A 23,692-nucleotide genomic window follows, 5' to 3' on the forward strand; every position below is an offset into this window, starting at 1 on the left:
GAGATGCAAAGGGTCTTGGGAGTCCTTGTGCAGAACACTCTAAAGGTAGAGTTGGTAGTGAGGAAGGCAAATGCAATGTTAGCATTCATTTCAAGAGGTCTAGAATACAAGAGCAGGGATGTGATGCTGTGGCGTTATAAGGCATCGGTGAAGCCTCACCTTGAGTACTGTGAACAGTTTTGGGCCCCTCATCTAAGAAAAGATGTGCTGGCATTGGAGAGGGTTCAGAGGATTTTCACAACGATGATTTCAGAAATGAATGGGTTATCATACGAGAACATTCAATGGCTCTGGGTCTGTACTCACTGGAATTTAGAAGGATGAGGAGGGAATCTCATTCAAACCTTTTGAATGTTGAAAGGCCTGGATGTGGAAAAGATGTATATTTGGCTTTTTGTAAGGCCTTTAACAAGATGCTATACAGGAGGCTGCTTACCAAGTTAAGAGCCCGTGGCATTACAGGAGTCTCAGACAACAGGGCACACCCTCAGAGTAGAGGGGCGTCCATTTAAAACAGAGATGCAGAAAAATTTCTTTAGCCAGAAGGTGGTGAACTTGTGGAATTTACTACCACAGGCAGATGTGGAGGCAAGGTCGTTGGGTGTACGTATTTAAGACAGAGCTTAATAGGTTCTTGATTGGATACGCATCAAAGGTTATGGGGAGAAAGCTGGGGAGTGGGGCTGAGGAGGAGGATAAAAAAGAATCAGCCATGATTAAATGGAAGAGCAGACTTGATGGACCTAACAGCCTGATTCTGCTCCTGTGACTTATGATCTTCTATTGATACCCATTCTGATGTGCTAGTCACAGGCTTCTAAACAGAGGGGCAACCATCTAGTACCACTCTCTGGTAACCTTTAGATTATAGAACATATTAGCGGAATTAGGCATAATTCCTTGAAATTGTCATCCCAGGTAGATAAGGTCATAAAGAATGCTTTTGGCACATTGGCCTTCATAAATCAAAGTACTGAGTACAGGAGTTGGGATGTTATGTTGAAGTTTTATAAGACGTTGGTGAGGCCATATTTGGATAATTGAGTGCAGTTATGGTTACCTACCTGCAGGGAAGATGTAAATAAGATTGAAAGAGTGCAGAAAAAATCTACAAGGATATTGTAGACCTGAGTTATAGGAAAGATTGAATAGATTAAGACTTTATTCCCTGGAGCATATGAGAATGAGGGAAGATTTGAAAGAGGTAAACGCAAGCAGGATTTTTCCACTGAAGTTGGGTGAGACTACAACTAGAGGTCATGGGTTAAGAGTGAAAGGCGAAATGTTTAAGTGGAACGCGAGAGGAACTTCTTCACTCAGAGGGTGGTGAGAGTGTGGAACGAGCTGTCAGTGCAAGTTCAATTCGAACATTTAAGAGAAATTTGGATAGGTACATGGATGAGAGGGGTATGGTCCGGGTGCAGGTCAATGGTACTAGGCAGATCAATAGTTCAGCATGAACTAGATAGGTCGATTGGCCCTTTTCTGTGCTGTAGTGTTCTGTGACTCTATGACTCCTCTGGACCCTCTCCAATGCCAGCACAGCATTTCTTCATTAGCTTTCTTTCAGCTTCTCTAATCTCTTACTTTTCATCCATTCCTGAGACATCTTCCTGCATTTGGTCACTTTTGCCATAGTTCTCACACAGCTTTTTAAATCATAGTTTAACTTTTACTGACTGCATGGATCCATGGGTCCCTGGCCTGAATTCACAATGACTCACATGGAGAGTACCTTCACCTCCATGATGTCGTTCCGCAGCTTCCTGCACGTAGAGGAGTTGTATTCAAAATGGCCTTCCTGCAGCTCAAAGTACCTGCGGCAAAGAAGAAGATTTGTTTCAATAAATCAACACCAGCAGCATTACCCGCTTCCTCAGAGATACAGAACATCGAACCATACAGCACAGGAACAGGGCCTGCAGCCCACAATGTTGTTCCAAGCCAGTTAAATTCATAAATTAATCCCTATTGCCTGCACAATACCCACATCCCTCCATTTTCCTCACATCCCTGTGCCTATCTAAATGTCTCTAATGTATCTGCCTCCACCATCCCCCCCCCCCCCCCCCCAGGCAGCACATTCCAGGCCCCCACCATTTGCTGTGTAAAAAACTCGCCCCTCACACTTCCTTTGAAATTTCCCCTTCTGGTTTAAGATGGTGCTGCCGAAGATGAGGGACTACTTACTGGGAGTTAACAAAACAAGGAATTCAACTGAATACTTTATTAATAACACTTTTTCTGTTGAAAATTGTGGTAAATGATCATTGCAAACAATGAAGAGGCAAGCAAAGGAGAAGCAGAGTTGAACATTCAGACCACAATCAAGCTGAACCAGCTACAGAGCAAATCATAAACACCCAAACACTAATTGTGTGAGGTCGAAGCGTGCAAGTGCGAGGTAAAGTTGGGCAAAGAAGGAGGAAGGAGAGGGAGGAAAGGGGAGGGAGAGGGAGGAAAGGGGAGGGGGAGGGTGGAGGGAAAGGAAGAGTGGGGGGAAGGGGAAGGGAGGGAGTGAGAGGAAGGGAAGGATGAGGTAGAATGGGAAGGGGAGGTGAAGAGAAAAAGAAGAGGGGGTGGTAGGTGAAAGGGGAGGGAGGATGGGGAGGGGAGGAGGAGGAAGGGGAAAGGTGGAAGGGAATGGGGAGGGGAAAAAAAGGGGAGGGGAGGGGAGGGAGGAAGATTGTGGGAAAGGGAAGGTGAAGGGGGAGTTAGGGAGGGGGAAGGGGAAGGGAGAGGTGGGTGGAAGGGGAACAGGGAGGGAGGGAAGGATGAGGGGGTAGGAGGAAGAGGAGGAGGGTAAAGGGGAGGGGCAGGAGGAGGATGGAAATGGAGAGAGAGAAGGTGAAGGGGAGGGTGGAAGAAGAGGAGGGAGGGAGATGGAAAGGGAAGTAGGAAGGGAGAGGGAGAGGAGGAGGGGAGGGTGGAAGCAGAGGGGTGTGTGGAAAATGGATGGAGGGAAGAGTTTGATTGGTTATAAGATCAACACAACATTGTGGGCCAAAGGGATGTTCAATCTGAATGCAACGTGCAATGGTTTGACCTGATTGAACAGGGTGCAAGACAAGATTCTCAATGCTTGGACTAAGTAAGGAGTTGAGAGGGTTAATAAATCATCGATGTTGGAATTTTATTTATTGAGATACGGTGCAGAATATTGGCCCTTCCGGCCTTTTGAGCCACATCTTCTCAGAATCCCCCAATTTAATCTTAGCCTAATCACAGGACAATTTACAATGAACAATTAACCTACCAACTGGCATGACTTTGGACTGTGGGAGGAAACTGGATCACCCGGAGGAAATGCACACAGTCATGGAGAGAATGCACAAATTCTTTACAGGCAGTGACAGGAATTGAACCCTGGCTACCTGTACTGTAAAACATTGTGTTAACCACTATGCTACCGTGCTGCCCAATTGTAGAGCTGACTCGATGGGCCAAATAGCCGAATTCTGCTCCTGTGTCTTATAGCTTAATTGTCCCGGTGATGTAGTAAGTGAAGCTGAGTACCTACTCTGGGGAGCACAGAGCACTGCGGTAGAGGGAATGGTTGTTTAGGGTGTTCATTGACAACCTGTCAGTTGGGCTGCCATCTTCTGTATGGCAGAGATATCTTGAGTAACACACAGACAAAATGCAGGAGGAACTCAGCAGGTCAGGCAACATCTATGAAAAGGAATAACGACTATAAGCCATATAAGCAGAATTAAGCCGTTAGGCTCACTGAGTCCGCTCTGCCATTCCATCATGCCATTTATTATCCCTCTCAGCTGCATTCTCCTGCCTCTACCCACTACCTTTGACTAATATCAACCTCCAGTTTCAATATACTGAATGATTTGGCCTCCACAGCTGTCTGCGGCAATGAATTCCACAGATTCACCAAACTCTGGCTAAAGAAATTCCTCCTCATCTCCATCCTAAATGGACGTTTCTCTTTTCTGAGGCTGTGTCCTCTGGTCCTAGACTCCCCCACTGCATGAAACATCCTATCTACATACACTCTACTGAGGAATTTCAATATTCAATAGGCTTCAATGTGAACCCCACCCCCCCGCCCCCCACTCTTCTTCTAAATTCCACCATGTACAGGCCCAGAACCATCAAACGTACCTCATACGTTAACCCTTTATCAGGACCATTCTCGTCAGCCTCCTCTGAACCCTCTCCAACACAAACTGTTCAAAATACTCTAAAAACAGTGTATGTGACAGTAATATCTCAATTGGTTTTGCATCTGCACTTGTTCGTGGTAGGAGGATTATATTCCATTGAGTCTATTAAATTCTCCTCAACAAGCGGTCCAGTTGGATGTTATTTAAAGCTTGGTCCGGAAGGATAGGATCACCAGAGTAACTGGACCCTGTTTATACAATCGCACCCCAAGGCCATGCGAAGTGTAGAGCCTGCCAATGAACTACACGTCTATAGATGCAGTAATCTCCCTCTGCGTCAGCTAGATCCAAACACAATGGCAAGTCTGTTCTGTGCGCTCAAATGCACTGCCAGCTGCAATTCCCAGAAAGGACAGGTGAATGTCATGGAGGGGCTGTTGGATCCAACTATTTAAATTGAAGTTCAAAGCAAATATATTATCAAAATACATATATGTCACCATATACAACCTTGAGATTCATTTTCTTGCAGGCATGCTCAATAAATCCCAAAATAGAAAAATAACCATAAAAGAATCAATGAAAGACTGCACCAACTTGGGCATTCCACCAGCGTGCAAAAGACAACTGTGCAAAAACAAAAAGAAAGAAATAATAATATTATTAAATAAATAAGCAATTAGTATTGAGAACATGAGAGTCCAATTTTTTTAGCCAGCGAGTAGTAAATATGTGGAACGCTCTGCCACAGACCGCGGCGGAGGCCAAATCATGTGGATTCATTTAAGGTGGAAGTTGATCGTTTCCTGACTGGACAGGGCATCAAAGGAGATGGTGAGAAGGCAGATGTATGGTGTTGAGTGGGATATAGGATCAGCCATGATGGAATGGGGGATCAGACTCGATGGGCTGAATGTCCTAATTCTGCACACATGTCTTATGGTCTTCTCCAGAAGATGTGAACCACGTAGCTGTGATGTGAGATTGGATCACTGACCTGTTTCTGTGCTGTGGGACTGAATCACTGACCTGTTTCTGTGCTGTGGGACTGGATCACAGGCCTGTTTGTGTGTTGTGGGACTGGATCACTGACCTGTTTCTGTGTTGTGGGATTGGATCACAGGCCTGTTGTGTGTTGTGGGTTTGGATCAGTGGCCCGGTTGTGTGTTCTGGGACTGGATCAGTGGCCTGTTTGTGTGTTGTGGGATTGGATCACTGGGCTGTTTGTGTGTTGTGGGATTGGATCAGTGTGCTGTTTGTGTGTTGTGGGACTGGATCACTGACCTGTTTCTGTGCGGTGGGATTGGATCAGTGGGCTGTTTGTGTGTTGTGGGACTGGATCACTGGCCTGTTTTTGTGTTGTGGGATAGAATCACTGGGCTGTTTGTGTGCTGTGGGACTGGATCACTGACCTGTTTCTGTGCTGTGGAACTGGATCACTGGCCTGTTTATGTCCTGTGGGACTGGATCACTGACCTGTTTCTGTGTTGTGGAACTGGATCACTGGCCTGTTTCTGTGCTGTGGGACTGGATCACTGGCCTGTTTCTGTGCTGTGGGACTGGATCACTGACCTGTTTCTGTGTTGTGGAACTGGATCACTGGCCTGTTTCTGTGCTGTGGGACTGGATCACTGACCTGTTTCTGTGCTGTGGGATTGGATCAGTGGGCTGTTTGTGTGTTGTGGGATTGGATCACAGGCCTGTTTGTGTGTTGTGGGACTGGATCACTGGCCTGTTACTGTGCTGTGGGATTGGATCACTGGCCTGTTTGTGTGTTGTGGGACTGGATCACTGACCTGTTTGTGTGTTGTGGAACTTAATCACTGGCCTGTTTCTGTGCTGTGTGACTGGATCACTGGCCTGTTTCTGTGCTGTGGGACTGGATCACTGGCCTGTTTGTGTGTTGTGGGATAGAATCACGGGGCTGTTTGTATGCTGTGTGACTGGATCACTGACCTGTTTCTCTGCTGTGGGATTGGATCACTGGCCTGTTTGTGTGTTGTGGGACTGGATCACAGGCCTGTTTGTGTGTTGTGGGTCTGGATCACTGGCCTGTTTCTGTGTTGTGGGACTGGATCACTGGACTGTTTGCGTGTTGTGCGACTGGATCAGTGGCCTGTTTCTGTGTTGTGGGACTGGATCACTGGCCTGTTTGTGTGTTGTGCGACTGGATCAGTGGGCTGTTTGTGTGTTGTGGGATTGGATCACTGGTCTGTTTCTGTGTTGTGGGACTGGATCACAGGCCTGTTTGAGTGTTGTGGGACTGGATCACAGGCCTGTTTGTGTGCTGTGGGATTGGATCACTGGCCTGTTTGTGTGTTGTGGAACTGGATCACTGGCCTGTTTCTGTGCTGTGGGATTGGATCAGTGGCCAGTTTCTGTGTTGTGGAACTGGATCAGTGGCCTGTTTGTGTGTTGTGGGTCTGGATCACTGGGCTGTTTGTGTGTTGTGGGACTGGATCACTGGCCTGTTTGTGTGTTGTGCGACTGGATCAGTGGGCTGTTTGTGTGTTGTGGGACTGGATCAGTGGGCTGCTTGTGTGTTGTGGGATTGGATCACTGGCCTGTTTCTGTGTTGTGGAACTGGATCACTGGCCTGTTTGTGTGGTGTGGGACTGGATCACTGACCTGTTTGTGTGTTCTGGGACTGGATCACTGACCTGTTTCTGTGCTGTGGGATTGGATCAGTGGGCTGTTTGTGTGTTATGGGACTGGATCATTGGCCTGTTTCTGTGCTGTGGGATTGGATCACTGGCCTGTTTGAGTGTTGTGGGACTAGATCACTGACCTGTTTCTGTGCTGTGGGACTGGATCACAGGCCTGTTAGTGTGTTATGGGACTGGATCACTGACCTGTTTCTGTGCTGTGGGACTGGATCACAGGCCTGTTTCTGTGCTGTGGGACTGGATCACAGGCCTGTTTGTGTGTTGTGGGACTGGATCTCTGACCTGTTTCTGTGCTGTGGGATTGGATCAGTGGGCTGTTTGTGTGTTGTGGGACTGGATCACTGGCCCGTTTCTGTGCTGTGGGACTGGATCACTGGGCTGTTTCTGTGTTGTGGGACTGGATCACTGACCTGTTTCTGTGCTGTGGGATTGGATCAGTGGGCTGTTTGTGTGTTGTGTGATTGGATCACAGGCCTGTTTGTGTGTTGTGGGACTGGATCACTGGCCTGTTTGTGTGTTGTGGGACTGGATCAGTGGGCTGTTTGTGTGTTGTGGGACTGGATCACAGGCCTGTTTCTGTGCTGTGGGATTGGATCACTGACCTGTTTCTGCGTTGTGGGACTGGATCACTGGCCTGTTTCTGTGCTGTGGGACTGGATCACAGGCCTGTTTGTGTGTTGTGGGACTGGATCACTGACCTGTTTCTGCGTTGTGGTACTGGATCACTGACATGTTTCTGTGCTGTGGGACTGGATCACAGGCCTGTTTGTGTGTTGTGGGACTGGATCACTAGGCTGTTTGTGTGTTGTGGGATTGAATCACTGGGCTGTTTGTGTGTTGTGGGACTGGATCACTGACCTGTTTGTGTGTTGTGGAACTTAATCACTGGCCTGTTTCTGTGCTGTGTGACTGGATCACTGACCTGTTTCTCTGCTGTGGGATTGGATCACTGGCCTGTTTGTGTGTTGTGGGACTGGATCACAGGCCTGTTTGTGTGTTGTGGGTCTGGATCACTGGCCTGTTTCTGTGTTGTGGGACTGGATCACTGGACTGTTTGCGTGTTGTGCGACTGGATCAGTGGCCTGTTTCTGTGTTGTGGGACTGGATCACTGGCCTGTTTGTGTGTTGTGTGACTGGATCAGTGGGCTGTTTGTGTGTTGTGGGATTGGATCACTGGTCTGTTTCTGTGTTGTGGGACTGGATCACAGGCCTGTTTGAGTGTTGTGGGACTGGATCACAGGCCTGTTTGTGTGTTTTGGGTCTGGATCACTGGCCTGTTTCTGTGTTGTGGGACTGGATCACTGGCCTGTTTGTGTGTTGTGCGACTGGATCAGTGGCCTGTTTCTGTGTTGTGGGACTGGATCACTGGCCTGTTTGTGTGTTGTGCGACTGGATCAGTGGGCTGTTTGTGTGTTGTGGGATTGGATCACTGGTCTGTTTCTGTGTTGTGGGACTGGATCACAGGCCTGTTTGTGTGTTGTGGGACTGGATCACTGGCCTGTTTCTGTGTTGTGGGACTGGATCACTGGCCTGTTTGTGTGTTGTGCGACTGGATCAGTGGGCTGTTTGTGTGTTGTGGGACTGGATCAGTGGGCTGTTTGTGTGTTGTGGGATTGGATCACTGGCCTGTTTCTGTGTTGTGGGACTGGATCACTGACCTGTTTGTGTGTTGTGGGACTGGATCACTGACCTGTTTGTGTGTTGTGGGACTGGATCACTGACCTGTTTCTGTGCTGTGGGACTGGATCACAGGCCTGTTTGTGTGTTGTGGGACTGGATCACTGACCTGTTTCTGTGCTGTGGGATTGGATCAGTGGGCTGTTTGTGTGTTATGGGACTGGATCATTGGCCTGTTTCTGTGCTGTGGGACTGGATCACTGACCTGTTTCTGTGCTGTGGGACTGGATCACAGGCCTGTTAGTGTGTTGTGGGATTGGATCACTGACCTGTTTCTGTGCTGTGGGACTGGATCACAGGCCTGTTTCTGTGCTGTGGGACTGGATCACAGGCCTGTTTGTGTGTTGTGGGACTTGATCACTGACATGTTTCTGTGTTGTGGGACTGGATCACAGGCCTGTTTCTGTGCTGTGGGACTGGATCACAGGCCTGTTTGTGTGTTGTGGGACTGGATCTCTGACCTGTTTCTGTGCTGTGGGATTGGATCAGTGGGCTGTTTGTGTGCTGTGGGACTGGATCACAGGCCTGTTTGTGTGTTGTGGGACTTGATCACTGACATGTTTCTGTGTTGTGGGACTGGATCACAGGCCTGTTTCTGTGCTGTGGGACTGGATCACAGGCCTGTTTGTGTGTTGTGGCACTGGATCTCTGACCTGTTTCTGTGCTGTGGGATTGGATCAGTGGGCTGTTTGTGTGTTGTGGGACTGGATCACTGGCCTGTTTCTGTGCTGTGGGACTGGATCACTGGGCTGTTTCTGTGTTGTGGGACTGGATCACTGACCTGTTTCTGTGCTGTGGGATTGGATCAGTGGGCTGTTTGTGTGTTGTGTGATTGGATCACAGGCCTGTTTCTGCGTTGTGGGACTGGATCAGTGGGCTGTTTGTGTGTTGTGGGACTGGATCACTGGCCTGTTTCTGTGTTGTGGGACTGCATCACTGGCCTGTTTCTGCGTTGTGGGACTGGATCACTGGCCTGTTTCTGTGTTGTGGGACTGGATCAGTGGGCTGTTTGTGTGTTGTGGGACTGTATCACTGGCCTGTTTCTGTGTTGTGGGACTGCATCACTGGCCTGTTTCTGCGTTGTGGGACTGGATCACTGGCCTGTTTCTGTGTTGTGCGAATGGATCAGTGGCCTGTTTCTGTGTTGTGGGATTGGATCAGTGGGCTGTTTGTGTGTTGTGGGTTTGGATCAGTGGCCCGGTTGTGTGTTGTGGAACTGGATCAGTGGCCTGTTTGTGTGTTGTGGGACTGGATCACTGGCCTGTTTGTGTGTTGTGAAACTGGATCACTGATCTGTTTGTGTGTTGTGGGACTGGATCAATGGGCTGTTTGTGTGTTGTGGGATAGAATCACTGGGCTGTTTGTGTGCTGTGGGACTGGATCACTGGCCTGTTTCTGTGTTGTGGGACTGGATCTCTGGCCTGTTTGTGTGTTGTGGGACTGGATCTCTGGCCTGTTTTTGTGTTGTGGGACTGGATCTCTGGCCTGTTTCTGTGCTGTGGGACTGGATCACTGGCCTGTTTGTGTGTTCTGGGACTGGATCACTGGACTGTTTCTGTGCTGTGGGACTGGATCACTGGCCTGTTTTTGTGTTCTGGGACTGGATCACTGGACTGTTTCTGTGCTGTGGGACTGGATCACAGGCCTGTTTGTGTGTTGTGGGACTGGATCACTGACCTGTTTCTGTATTGTGGGACTGGATCAGTGGCCTGTTTGTGTGTTATGGGACTGGATCACTGGCCTGTTTGTGTGTTGTGGGACTGGATCACTGGCCTGTTTGTGTGTTGTGGGACTGGATCAATGGGCTGTTTGTGTGTTGTGGGATAGAATCACTGGGCTGTTTGTGTGCTGTGGGACTGGATCACTGGCCTGTTTCTGTGTTGTGGGACTGGATCTCTGGCCTGTTTTTGTGTCGTGGGACTGGATCTCTGGCCTGTTTGTGTATTGTGGGATTGGATCAGTGGGCTGTTTGTGTGTTGTGTGATTGGATCACAGGCCTGTTTCTGCGTTGTGGGACTGGATCAGTGGGCTGTTTCTGTGTTGTGCGACTGCATCACTGGCCTGTTTCTGCGTTGTGGGACTGGATCACTGGCCTGTTTCTGTGTTGTGGGACTGCATCACTGGCCTGTTTCTGCGTTGTGGGACTGGATCACTGGCCTGTTTCTGTGTTGTGGGACTGGATCAGTGGGCTGTTTGTGTGTTGTGGGACTGGATCACTGGCCTGTTTCTGTGTTGTGGGACTGGATCAGTGGGCTGTTTCTGCGTTGTGGGACTGGATCGCTGGCCTGTTTCTGTGTTGTGCGACTGGATCAGTGGCCTGTTTCTGTGTTGTGGGATTGGATCAGTGGGCTGTTTGTGTGTTGTGGGTTTGGATCAGTGGCCCGGTTGTGTGTTGTGGAACTGGATCAGTGGCCTGTTTGTGTGTTGTGGGACTGGATCACTGGCCTGTTTGTGTGTTGTGGGACTGGATCACTGACCTGTTTGTGTGTTGTGGGACTGGATCAATGGGCTGTTTGTGTGTTGTGGGATAGAATCACTGGGCTGTTTGTGTGTTCTGGGACTGGATCACTGGACTGTTTCTGTGCTGTGGGACTGGATCACTGGCCTGTTTGTGTGTTCTGGGACTGGATCACTGGACTGTTTCTGTGTTGTGGGACTGGATCACAGGCCTGTTTGTGTGTTGTGGGACTGGATCACTGACCTGTTTCTGTATTGTGGGACTGGATCAGTGGCCTGTTTGTGTGTTGTGGGACTGGATCACTGGCCTGTTTGTGTGTTGTGGGACTGGATCACTGGCCTGTTTGTGTGTTGTGGGACTGGATCAATGGGCTGTTTGTGTGTTGTGGGATAGAATCACTGGGCTGTTTGTGTGCTGTTGGACTGGATCACTGGCCTGTTTCTGTGTTGTGGGACTTGATCTCTGGCCTGTTTTTGTGTTGTGGGGCTGGATCTCTGGCCTGTTTGTGTATTGTGGGACTGGATCTCTGGCCTGTTTCTGTGCTGTGGGACTGGATCACTGGCCTGTTTGTGTGTTCTGGGACTGGATCACTGGACTGTTTCTGTGCTGTGGGACTGGATCACAGGCCTGTTTGTGTGTTGTGGGACTGGATCACTGACCTGTTTCTGTGCTGTGGGACTGGATCACTGGCCTGTTTCTGTGCTGTGGGATTGGATCAGTGGCCTGTTTCTGTGTTGTGTAACTGGATCAGTGGCCTGTTTGTGTGCTGTGGGACTGGATCACTGACCTGTTTCTGTGTTGTGGAACTGGATCACTGGGCTGTTTCTGTGTTGTGGGACTGCATCACAGGCCTGTTTGTGTGTTGTGGGACTGGATCACTGACCCGTTTCTGTGTTGTGGAACTGGATCACTGGCCTGGTTCTGTGCTGTGGGACTGGATCACTGAGCTGCTTCTGTGCTGTGGGTCTGGATCACAGGCCTGTTTGTGTGTTGTGGGACTGGATCACAGGCCTGTTTCTGTGCTGTGGGACTGGATCACTGAGCTGCTTCTGTGCTGTGGGTCTGGATCACAGGCCTGTTTGTGTGTTGTGGGACTGGATCACAGGCCTGTTTCTGTGCTGTGGGACTGGATCACTGAGCTGCTTCTGTGCTGTTGGTCTGGATCACAGGCCTGTTTGTTTGTTGTGGGACTGGATCACAGGCCTGTTTCTGTGCTGTGGGACTGGATCACTGAGCTGCTTCTGTGCTGTGGGTCTGGATCAGTGGCCTGTTTGTGTGTTGTGGGACTGGATCAGTGGCCTGTTTGTGTGTTGTGGGACTGGATCACTGGCCTGTTTGTCTGTTGTGGGACTGGATCACTGACCCGTTTCTGTGTTGCGGAACTGGATCACTGGCCTGTTTCTGTGCTGTGGGACTGGATCACTGAGCTGTTTCTGTGCTGTGGGTCTGGATCACAGGCCTGTTTGTGTGTTGTGGGACTGGATCACTGACCTGTTTCTGTGCTGTGGGATTGGATCAGTGGGCTGTTTGTGTGTTATGGGACTGGATCATTGGCCTGTTTCTGTGCTGTGGGACTGGATCACAGGCCTGTTTCTGTGCTGTGGGACTGGATCACAGGCCTGTTTGTGTGTTGTGGGACTTGATCACTGACCTGTTTCTGTGTTGTGGGACTGGATCACAGGCCTGTTTCTGTGCTGTGGGACTGGATCACAGGCCTGTTTGTGTGTTGTGGGACTGGATCTCTGACCTGTTTCTGTGCTGTGGGATTGGATCAGTGGGCTGTTTGTGTGTTGTGGGACTGGATCACTGGCCTGTTTCTGTGCTGTGGGACTGGATCACTGGGCTGTTTCTGTGTTGTGGGACTGGATCACTGACCTGTTTCTGTGCTGTGGGATTGGATCAGTGGGCTGTTTGTGTGTTGTGTGATTGGATCACAGGCCTGTTTCTGCGTTGTGGGACTGGATCAGTGGGCTGTTTGTGTGTTGTGGGACTGGATCACTGGCCTGTTTCTGTGTTGTGGGACTGCATCACTGGCCTGTTTCTGCATTGTGGGACTGGATCACTGGCCTGTTTCTGTGTTGTGGGACTGGATCAGTGGGCTGTTTGTGTGTTGTGGGATTGGATCAGTGGTCTGTTTGTGTGTTGTGGGTTTGGATCAGTGGCCCGGTTGTGTGTTGTGGGACTGGATCAGTGGCCTGTTTGTGTGTTGTGGGACTGGATCACTGGCCTGTTTGTGTGTTGTGGGACTGGATCACTGGCCTGTTTGTGTGTTGTGGGACTGGATCAATGGGCTGTTTGTGTGTTGTGGGATAGAATCACTGGGCTGTTTGTGTGCTGTGGGACTGGATCACTGGCCTGTTTCTGTGTTGTGGGACTGGATCTCTGGCCTGTTTGTGTGTTGTGGGACTGGATCTCTGGCCTGTTTGTCTGTTGTGGGACTGGATCACTGACCCGTTTCTGTGTTGCGGAACTGGATCACAGGCCTGTTTGTGTGTTGTGGGACTGGATCACAGGCCTGTTTCTGTGCTGTGGGACTGGATCACTGAGCTGCTTCTGTGCTGTGGGTCTGGATCACAGGCCTGTTTGTGTGTTGTGGGACTGGATCACAGGCCTGTTTCTGTGCTGTGGGACTGGATCACTGAGCTGCTTCTGTGCTGTGGGTCTGGATCACTGACCCGTTTCTGTGTTGTGGAACTGGATCACTGGCCTGTTTCTGTGCTGTGGGACTGGATCACTGAGCTGCTTCTGTGCTGTTGGTCTGGATCACAGGCCTGTTTGTTTGTTGTGGGACTGGATCACAGGCCTGTTTCTGTGCTGTGGGACTGGATCACTGAGCTGCTTCTGTGCTGTGGGTCTGGATCAGTGGCCTGTTTGTGTGTTGTGGGACTGGATCAGTGGCCTGTTTGTGTGTTGTGGGACTGGATCACTGGCCTGTTTGTCTGTTGTGGGACTGGATCACTGACCCGTTTCTGTGTTGCGGAACTGGATCACTGGCCTGTTTCTGTGCTGTGGGACTGGATCACTGAGCTGTTTCTGTGCTGTGGGTCTGGATCACAGGCCTGTTTGTGTGTTGTGGGACTGGATCACTGACCTGTTTCTGTGCTGTGGGATTGGATCAGTGGGCTGTTTGTGTGTTATGGGACTGGATCATTGGCCTGTTTCTGTGCTGTGAGACTGGATCACAGGCCTGTTTCTGTGCTGTGGGACTGGATCACAGGCCTGTTTGTGTGTTGTGGGACTTGATCACTGACCTGTTTCTGTGTTGTGGGACTGGATCACAGGCCTGTTTCTGTGCTGTGGGACTGGATCACAGGCCTGTTTGTGTGTTGTGGGACTGGATCTCTGACCTGTTTCTGTGCTGTGGGATTGGATCAGTGGGCTGTTTGTGTGTTGTGGGACTGGATCACTGGCCTGTTTCTGTGCTGTGGGACTGGATCACTGGGCTGTTTCTGTGTTGTGGGACTGGATCACTGACCTGTTTCTGTGCTGTGGGATTGGATCAGTGGGCTGTTTGTGTGTTGTGTGATTGGATCACAGGCCTGTTTCTGCGTTGTGGGACTGGATCAGTGGGCTGTTTGTGTGTTGTGGGACTGGATCACTGGCCTGTTTCTGTGTTGTGGGACTGCATCACTGGCCTGTTTCTGCATTGTGGGACTGGATCACTGGCCTGTTTCTGTGTTGTGGGACTGGATCAGTGGGCTGTTTGTGTGTTGTGGGATTGGATCAGTGGTCTGTTTGTGTGTTGTGGGTTTGGATCAGTGGCCCGGTTGTGTGTTGTGGGACAGGATCAGTGGCCTGTTTGTGTGTTGTGGGACTGGATCACTGGCCTGTTTGTGTGTTGTGGGACTGGATCACTGGCCTGTTTGTGTGTTGTGGGACTGGATCAATGGGCTGTTTGTGTGTTGTGGGATAGAATCACTGGGCTGTTTGTGTGCTGTGGGACTGGATCACTGGCCTGTTTCTGTGTTGTGGGACTGGATCTCTGGCCTGTTTGTGTGTTGCGGGACTGGATCTCTGGCCTGTTTGTCTGTTGTGGGACTGGATCACTGACCCGTTTCTGTGTTGCGGAACTGGATCACTGGCCTGTTTCTGTGCTGTGGGACTGGATCACTGAGCTGTTTCTGTGCTGTGGGTCTGGATCACAGGCCTGTTTGTGTGTTGTGGGACTGGATCACTGACCTGTTTCTGTGCTGTGGGATTGGATCAGTGGGCTGTTTGTGTGTTATGGGACTGGATCATTGGCCTGTTTCTGTGCTGTGGGACTGGATCACTGACCTGTTTCTGTGCTGTGGGACTGGATCACAGGCCTGTTAGTGTGTTGTGGGATTGGATCACTGACCTGTTTCTGTGCTGCGGGACTGGATCACAGGCCTGTTTCTGTGCTGTGGGACTGGATCACAGGCCTGTTTGTGTGTTGAGGGACTTGATCACTGACCTGTTTCTGTGTTGTGGGACTGGATCACAGGCCTGTTTCTGTGCTGTGGGACTGGATCACAGGCCTGTTTGTGTGTTGTGGGACTGGATCTCTGACCTGTTTCTGTGCTGTGGGATTGGATCAGTGGGCTGTTTGTGTGTTGTGGGACTGGATCACTGGCCTGTTTCTGTGCTGTGGGACTGGATCACTGGGCTGTTTCTGTGTTGTGGGACTGGATCACTGACCTGTTTCTGTGCTGTGGGATTGGATCAGTGGGCTGTTTGTGTGTTGTGTGATTGGATCACAGGCCTGTTTCTGCGTTGTGGGACTGGATCAGTGGGCTGTTTGTGTGTTGTGGGACTGGATCACTGGCCTGTTTCTGTGTTGTGGGACTGCATCACTGGCCTGTTTCTGCATTGTGGGACTGGATCACTGGCCTGTTTCTGTGTTGTGGGACTGGATCAGTGGGCTGTTTGTGTGTTGTGGGACTGGATCACTGGCCTGTTTCTGTGTTGTGGGACTGCATCACTGGCCTGTTTCTGCGTTGTGGGACTGGATCACTGGTCTGTTTCTGTGTTGTGCGACTGGATCAGTGGCCTGTTTCTGTGTTGTGGGATTGGATCAGTGGTCTGTTTGTGTGTTGTGGGTTTGGATCAGTGGCCCGGTTGTGTGTTGTGGGACTGGATCAGTGGCCTGTTTGTGTGTTGTGGGACTGGATCACTGGCCTGTTTGTGTGTTGTGGGACTGGATCACTGGCCTGTTTGTGTGTTGTGGGACTGGATCAATGGGCTGTTTGTGTGTTGTGGGATAGAATCACTGGGCTGTTTGTGTGCTGTGGGACTGGATCACTGGCCTGTTTCTGTGCTGTGGGACTGGATCTCTGGCCTGTTTGTGTGTTGTGGGACTGGATCTCTGGCCTGTTTGTGTGTTGTGGGACTGGATCTCTGGCCTGTTTCTGTGCTGTGGGACTGGATCACTGGCCTGTTTGTGTGTTCTGGGACTGGATCACTGGACTGTTTCTGTGCTGTGGGACTGGATCACTGGCCTGTTTGTGTGTTCTGGGACTGGATCACTGGACTGTTTCTGTGCTGTGGGAATGGATCACAGGCCTGTTTGTGTGTTGTGGGACTGGATCACTGACCTGTTTGTGTGTTGTGGGACTGGATCACTGGCCTGTTTGTGTGTTGTGGGACTGGATCAATGGGCTGTTTATGTGTTGTGGGATAGAATCACGGGGCTGTTTGTGTGCTGTGGGACTGGATCACTGGCCTGTTTCTGTGTTGTGGGACTGGATCTCTGGCCTGTTTTTGTGTTGTGGGACTGGATATCTGGCCTGTTTGTGTGTTGTGGGACTGGATCTCTGGCCTGTTTCTGTGTTCTGGGACTGGATCACTGGACTGTTTCTGTGCTGTGGGACTGGATCACAGGCCTGTTTGTGTGTTGTGGGACTGGATCACTGACCTGTTTCTGTGCTGTGGGACTGGATCACTGGCCTGTTTCTGTGCTGTGGGATTGGATCAGTGGCCTGTTTCTGTGTTGTGTAACTGGATCAGTGGCCTGTTTGTGTGCTGTGGGACTGGATCACTGACCTGTTTCTGTGTTGTGGAACTGGATCACTGGGCTGTTTCTGTGTTGTGGGACTGGATCACAGGCCTGTTTGTGTGTTGTGGAACTGGATCACTGGCCTGTTTCTGTGCTGTGGGACTGAATCACTGGGCTGTTTGTGTGTTGTGGGATAGAATCACTGGGCTGTTTGTGTGCTGTGGGACTGGATCACTGGCCTGTTTCTCTGTTGTGGGACTGGATCTCTGGCCTGTTTGTGTGTTGTGGGACTGGATCAATGGGCTGTTTCTGTGTTGTGGGACTGCATCACTGGCCAGTTTCTGCATTGTGGGACTGGATCACTGGCCTGTTTGTGTGTTGTGGGACTGGATCACTGAGCTGTTTCTGTGCTGTGGGTCTGGATCACAGGCCTGTTTGTGTGTTGTGGGACTGGATCACTGACCTGTTTCTGTGCTGTGGGATTGGATCAGTGGGCTGTTTGTGTGTTATGGGACTGGATCATTGGCCTGTTTCTGTGCTGTGGGACTGGATCACTGACCTGTTTCTGTGCTGTGGGACTGGATCACAGGCCTGTTAGTGTGTTGTGGGATTGGATCACTGACCTGTTTCTGTGCTGCGGGACTGGATCACAGGCCTGTTTCTGTGCTGTGGGACTGGATCACAGGCCTGTTTGTGTGTTGTGGGACTTGATCACTGACCTGTTTCTGTGTTGTGGGACTGGATCACAGGCCTGTTTCTGTGCTGTGGGACTGGATCACAGGCCTGTTTGTGTGTTGTGGGACTGGATCTCTGACCTGTTTCTGTGCTGTGGGATTGGATCAGTGGGCTGTTTGTGTGTTGTGGGACTGGATCACTGGCCTGTTTCTGTGCTGTGGGACTGGATCACTGGGCTGTTTCTGTGTTGTGGGACTGGATCACTGACCTGTTTCTGTGCTGTGGGATTGGATCAGTGGGCTGTTTGTGTGTTGTGTGATTGGATCACAGGCCTGTTTCTGCGTTGTGGGACTGGATCAGTGGGCTGTTTGTGTGTTGTGGGACTGGATCACTGGCCTGTTTCTGTGTTGTGGGACTGCATCACTGGCCTGTTTCTGCATTGTGGGACTGGATCACTGGCCTGTTTCTGTGTTGTGGGACTGGATCAGTGGGCTGTTTGTGTGTTGTGGGACTGGATCACTGGCCTGTTTCTGTGTTGTGGGACTGCATCACTGGCCTGTTTCTGCGTTGTGGGACTGGATCACTGGTCTGTTTCTGTGTTGTGCGACTGGATCAGTGGCCTGTTTCTGTGTTGTGGGATTGGATCAGTGGTCTGTTTGTGTGTTGTGGGTTTGGATCAGTGGCCCGGTTGTGTGTTGTGGGACTGGATCAGTGGCCTGTTTGTGTGTTGTGGGACTGGATCACTGGCCTGTTTGTGTGTTGTGGGACTGGATCACTGGCCTGTTTGTGTGTTGTGGGACTGGATCAATGGGCTGTTTGTGTGTTGTGGGATAGAATCACTGGGCTGTTTGTGTGCTGTGGGACTGGATCACTGGCCTGTTTCTGTGCTGTGGGACTGGATCTCTGGCCTGTTTGTGTGTTGTGGGACTGGATCTCTGGCCTGTTTGTGTGTTGTGGGACTGGATCTCTGGCCTGTTTCTGTGCTGTGGGACTGGATCACTGGCCTGTTTGTGTGTTCTGGGACTGGATCACTGGACTGTTTCTGTGCTGTGGGACTGGATCACTGGCCTGTTTGTGTGTTCTGGGACTGGATCACTGGACTGTTTCTGTGCTGTGGGAATGGATCACAGGCCTGTTTGTGTGTTGTGGGACTGGATCACTGACCTGTTTGTGTGTTGTGGGACTGGATCACTGGCCTGTTTGTGTGTTGTGGGACTGGATCAATGGGCTGTTTATGTGTTGTGGGATAGAATCACGGGGCTGTTTGTGTGCTGTGGGACTGGATCACTGGCCTGTTTCTGTGTTGTGGGACTGGATCTCTGGCCTGTTTCTGCGTTGTGGGACTGGATCACTGGTCTGTTTCTGTGTTGTGCGACTGGATCAGTGGCCTGTTTCTGTGTTGTGGGATTGGATCAGTGGTCTGTTTGTGTGTTGTGGGTTTGGATCAGTGGCCCGGTTGTGTGTTGTGGGACTGGATCAGTGGCCTGTTTGTGTGTTGTGGGACTGGATCACTGGCCTGTTTGTGTGTTGTGGGACTGGATCACTGGCCTGTTTGTGTGTTGTGGGACTGGATCAATGGGCTGTTTGTGTGTTGTGGGATAGAATCACTGGGCTGTTTGTGTGCTGTGGGACTGGATCACTGGCCTGTTTCTGTGCTGTGGGACTGGATCTCTGGCCTGTTTGTGTGTTGTGGGACTGGATCTCTGGCCTGTTTGTGTGTTGTGGGACTGGATCTCTGGCCTGTTTCTGTGCTGTGGGACTGGATCACTGGCCTGTTTGTGTGTTCTGGGACTGGATCACTGGACTGTTTCTGTGCTGTGGGACTGGATCACTGGCCTGTTTGTGTGTTCTGGGACTGGATCACTGGACTGTTTCTGTGCTGTGGGAATGGATCACAGGCCTGTTTGTGTGTTGTGGGACTGGATCACTGACCTGTTTGTGTGTTGTGGGACTGGATCACTGGCCTGTTTGTGTGTTGTGGGACTGGATCAATGGGCTGTTTATGTGTTGTGGGATAGAATCACGGGGCTGTTTGTGTGCTGTGGGACTGGATCACTGGCCTGTTTCTGTGTTGTGGGACTGGATCTCTGGCCTGTTTTTGTGTTGTGGGACTGGATATCTGGCCTGTTTGTGTGTTGTGGGACTGGATCTCTGGCCTGTTTCTGTGTTCTGGGACTGGATCACTGGACTGTTTCTGTGCTGTGGGACTGGATCACAGGCCTGTTTGTGTGTTGTGGGACTGGATCACTGACCTGTTTCTGTGCTGTGGGACTGGATCACTGGCCTGTTTCTGTGCTGTGGGATTGGATCAGTGGCCTGTTTCTGTGTTGTGTAACTGGATCAGTGGCCTGTTTGTGTGCTGTGGGACTGGATCACTGACCTGTTTCTGTGTTGTGGAACTGGATCACTGGGCTGTTTCTGTGTTGTGGGACTGGATCACAGGCCTGTTTGTGTGTTGTGGAACTGGATCACTGGCCTGTTTCTGTGCTGTGGGACTGGATCACTGGGCTGTTTGTGTGTTGTGGGATAGAATCACTGGGCTGTTTGTGTGCTGTGGGACTGGATCACTGGCCTGTTTCTCTGTTGTGGGACTGGATCTCTGGCCTGTTTGTGTGTTGTGGGACTGGATCAATGGGCTGTTTCTGTGTTGTGGGACTGCATCACTGGCCAGTTTCTGCATTGTGGGACTGGATCACTGGCCTGTTTGTGTGTTGTGGGACTGGATCACTGAGCTGTTTCTGTGCTGTGGGTCTGGATCACAGGCCTGTTTGTGTGTTGTGGGACTGGATCACTGACCTGTTTCTGTGCTGTGGGATTGGATCAGTGGGCTGTTTGTGTGTTATGGGACTGGATCATTGGCCTGTTTCTGTGCTGTGGGACTGGATCACTGACCTGTTTCTGTGCTGTGGGACTGGATCACAGGCCTGTTAGTGTGTTGTGGGATTGGATCACTGACCTGTTTCTGTGCTGCGGGACTGGATCACAGGCCTGTTTCTGTGCTGTGGGACTGGATCACAGGCCTGTTTGTGTGTTGTGGGACTTGATCACTGACCTGTTTCTGTGTTGTGGGACTGGATCACAGGCCTGTTTCTGTGCTGTGGGACTGGATCACAGGCCTGTTTGTGTGTTGTGGGACTGGATCTCTGACCTGTTTCTGTGCTGTGGGATTGGATCAGTGGGCTGTTTGTGTGTTGTGGGACTGGATCACTGGCCTGTTTCTGTGCTGTGGGACTGGATCACTGGGCTGTTTCTGTGTTGTGGGACTGGATCACTGACCTGTTTCTGTGCTGTGGGATTGGATCAGTGGGCTGTTTGTGTGTTGTGTGATTGGATCACAGGCCTGTTTCTGCGTTGTGGGACTGGATCAGTGGGCTGTTTGTGTGTTGTGGGACTGGATCACTGGCCTGTTTCTGTGTTGTGGGACTGCATCACTGGCCTGTTTCTGCATTGTGGGACTGGATCACTGGCCTGTTTCTGTGTTGTGGGACTGGATCAGTGGGCTGTTTGTGTGTTGTGGGACTGGATCACTGGCCTGTTTCTGTGTTGTGGGACTGCATCACTGGCCTGTTTCTGCGTTGTGGGACTGGATCACTGGTCTGTTTCTGTGTTGTGCGACTGGATCAGTGGCCTGTTTCTGTGTTGTGGGATTGGATCAGTGGTCTGTTTGTGTGTTGTGGGTTTGGATCAGTGGCCCGGTTGTGTGTTGTGGGACTGGATCAGTGGCCTGTTTGTGTGTTGTGGGACTGGATCACTGGCCTGTTTGTGTGTTGTGGGACTGGATCACTGGCCTGTTTGTGTGTTGTGGGACTGGATCAATGGGCTGTTTGTGTGTTGTGGGATAGAATCACTGGGCTGTTTGTGTGCTGTGGGACTGGATCACTGGCCTGTTTCTGTGCTGTGGGACTGGATCTCTGGCCTGTTTGTGTGTTGTGGGACTGGATCTCTGGCCTGTTTGTGTGTTGTGGGACTGGATCTCTGGCCTGTTTCTGTGCTGTGGGACTGGATCACTGGCCTGTTTGTGTGTTCTGGGACTGGATCACTGGACTGTTTCTGTGCTGTGGGACTGGATCACTGGCCTGTTTGTGTGTTCTGGGACTGGATCACTGGACTGTTTCTGTGCTGTGGGAATGGATCACAGGCCTGTTTGTGTGTTGTGGGACTGGATCACTGACCTGTTTGTGTGTTGTGGGACTGGATCACTGGCCTGTTTGTGTGTTGTGGGACTGGATCAATGGGCTGTTTATGTGTTGTGGGATAGAATCACGGGGCTGTTTGTGTGCTGTGGGACTGGATCACTGGCCTGTTTCTGTGTTGTGGGACTGGATCTCTGGCCTGTTTTTGTGTTGTGGGACTGGATATCTGGCCTGTTTGTGTGTTGTGGGACTGGATCTCTGGCCTGTTTCTGTGCTGTGGGACTGGATCACTGGCCTGTTTGTGTGTTCTGGGACTGGATCACTGGACTGTTTCTGTGCTGTGGGACTGGATCACAGGCCTGTTTGTGTGTTGTGGGACTGGATCACTGACCTGTTTCTGTGCTGTGGGACTGGATCACTGGCCTGTTTCTGTGCTGTGGGATTGGATCAGTGGCCTGTTTCTGTGTTGTGTAACTGGATCAGTGGCCTGTTTGTGTGCTGTGGGACTGGATCACTGACCTGTTTCTGTGTTGTGGAACTGGATCACTGGGCTGTTTCTGTGTTGTGGGACTGGATCACAGGCCTGTTTGTGTGTTGTGGAACTGGATCACTGGCCTGTTTCTGTGCTGTGGGACTGGATCACTGGGCTGTTTGTGTGTTGTGGGATAGAATCACTGGGCTGTTTGTGTGCTGTGGGACTGGATCACTGGCCTGTTTCTCTGTTGTGGGACTGGATCTCTGGCCTGTTTGTGTGTTGTGGGACTGGATCAATGGGCTGTTTCTGTGTTGTGGGACTGCATCACTGGCCAGTTTCTGCATTGTGGGACTGGATCACTGGCCTGTTTGTGTGTTGTGGGACTGGATCAATGGGCTGTTTGTGTGTTGTGGGATAGAATCACTGGGCTGTTTGTGTGCTGTGGGACTGGATCACTGGCCTGTTTCTGTGTTGTGGGACTGGATCTCTGGCCTGTTTGTGTGTTGTGGGACTGGATCACTGACCCGTTTTTGTGTTGTGGAACTGTATCACTGGCCTGTTTCTGTGCTGTGGGACTGGATCACTGAGCTGCTTCTGTGCTGTGGGTCTGGATCACAGGCCTGTTCGTGTGTTGTGGGACTGGATCACAGGCCTGTTTCAGTGCTGTGGGATTGGATCAGTGGGCTGTTTGTGTGTTGTGGGTTTGGATCAGTGGCCTGTTTGTGTGTTGTGGGACTGGATCAGTGGCCTGTTTGTGTGTTGTGGGACTGGATCACTGGCCTGTTTGTCTGTTGTGGGACTGGATCACTGGCCTGTTTGTGTGTTGTGGGACTGGATCAATGGGCTGTTTGTGTGTTGTGGGACTGGATCACTGACCTGTTTCTGTGCTGTGGGATTGGATCACTGGCCTGTTTGTGTGTTGTGGGACTGGATCACTGACCTGTTTCTGTGTTGTGGGATTGGATCAGTGGGCTGTTTGTGTGTTGTGGGACTAGATCACTGGCCTGTTTTTGTGTTGTGGGATAGAATCACTGGGCGGTTTGTGTGTTGTGGGACTGGATCACTGACCCGTTTCTGTGTTGTGGAACTGGATCACTGGCCTGTTTCTGTGCTGTGGGACTGGATCACTGAGCTGTTTCTGTGCTGTGGGTCTGGATCACAGGCCTGTTTGTGTGTTGTGGGACTGGATCACTGACCTGTTTCTGTGCTGTGGGATTGGATCAGTGGCCTGTTTCTGTGTTGTGGATCTGGATCAGTGGCCTGTTTCTGTGTTGTGGGACTGGATCACTGGGCTGTTTGTGTGTTGTGGGACTGAATCACTGGCCTGTTTGTGTGTTGTGGAACTGGATCACTGGCCTGTTTCTGTGTTGTGGGACTGGATCAGTGGGCTGTTGTGTGTTGTGGGACTGGATCACTGGCCTGTTTCTGTGTTGTGGGACTGCATCACTGGCCTGTTTCTGCGTTGTGGGACTGGATCACTGGCCTGTTTCTGCGTTGTGGGACTGGATCACTGGCCTGTTTCTGTGTTGTG

The 23,692-nt window shown here is 50.8% G+C and overlaps 1 protein-coding gene across 2 annotated transcripts in view; it reads right to left on the minus strand.

Annotated features, from left to right (window-relative positions):
- The window catches only part of st8sia5 (ST8 alpha-N-acetyl-neuraminide alpha-2,8-sialyltransferase 5), a 157,340-nt gene that overhangs the window by 92,528 nt on the left and 41,120 nt on the right, over positions 1-23,692 (minus strand). For both annotated transcript variants that reach the window (XM_073064039.1, XM_073064038.1), the window contains exon 2: positions 1,725-1,817. In XM_073064039.1, the coding sequence (XP_072920140.1) occupies positions 1,725-1,817 (93 nt within the window). The remainder of the gene's footprint in view (positions 1-1,724; positions 1,818-23,692) is intronic.

Source organism: Hemitrygon akajei, chromosome 13 (assembly GCF_048418815.1).
Source record: "Hemitrygon akajei chromosome 13, sHemAka1.3, whole genome shotgun sequence".
Taxonomy (NCBI): Eukaryota; Metazoa; Chordata; class Chondrichthyes; order Myliobatiformes; family Dasyatidae; genus Hemitrygon; species Hemitrygon akajei.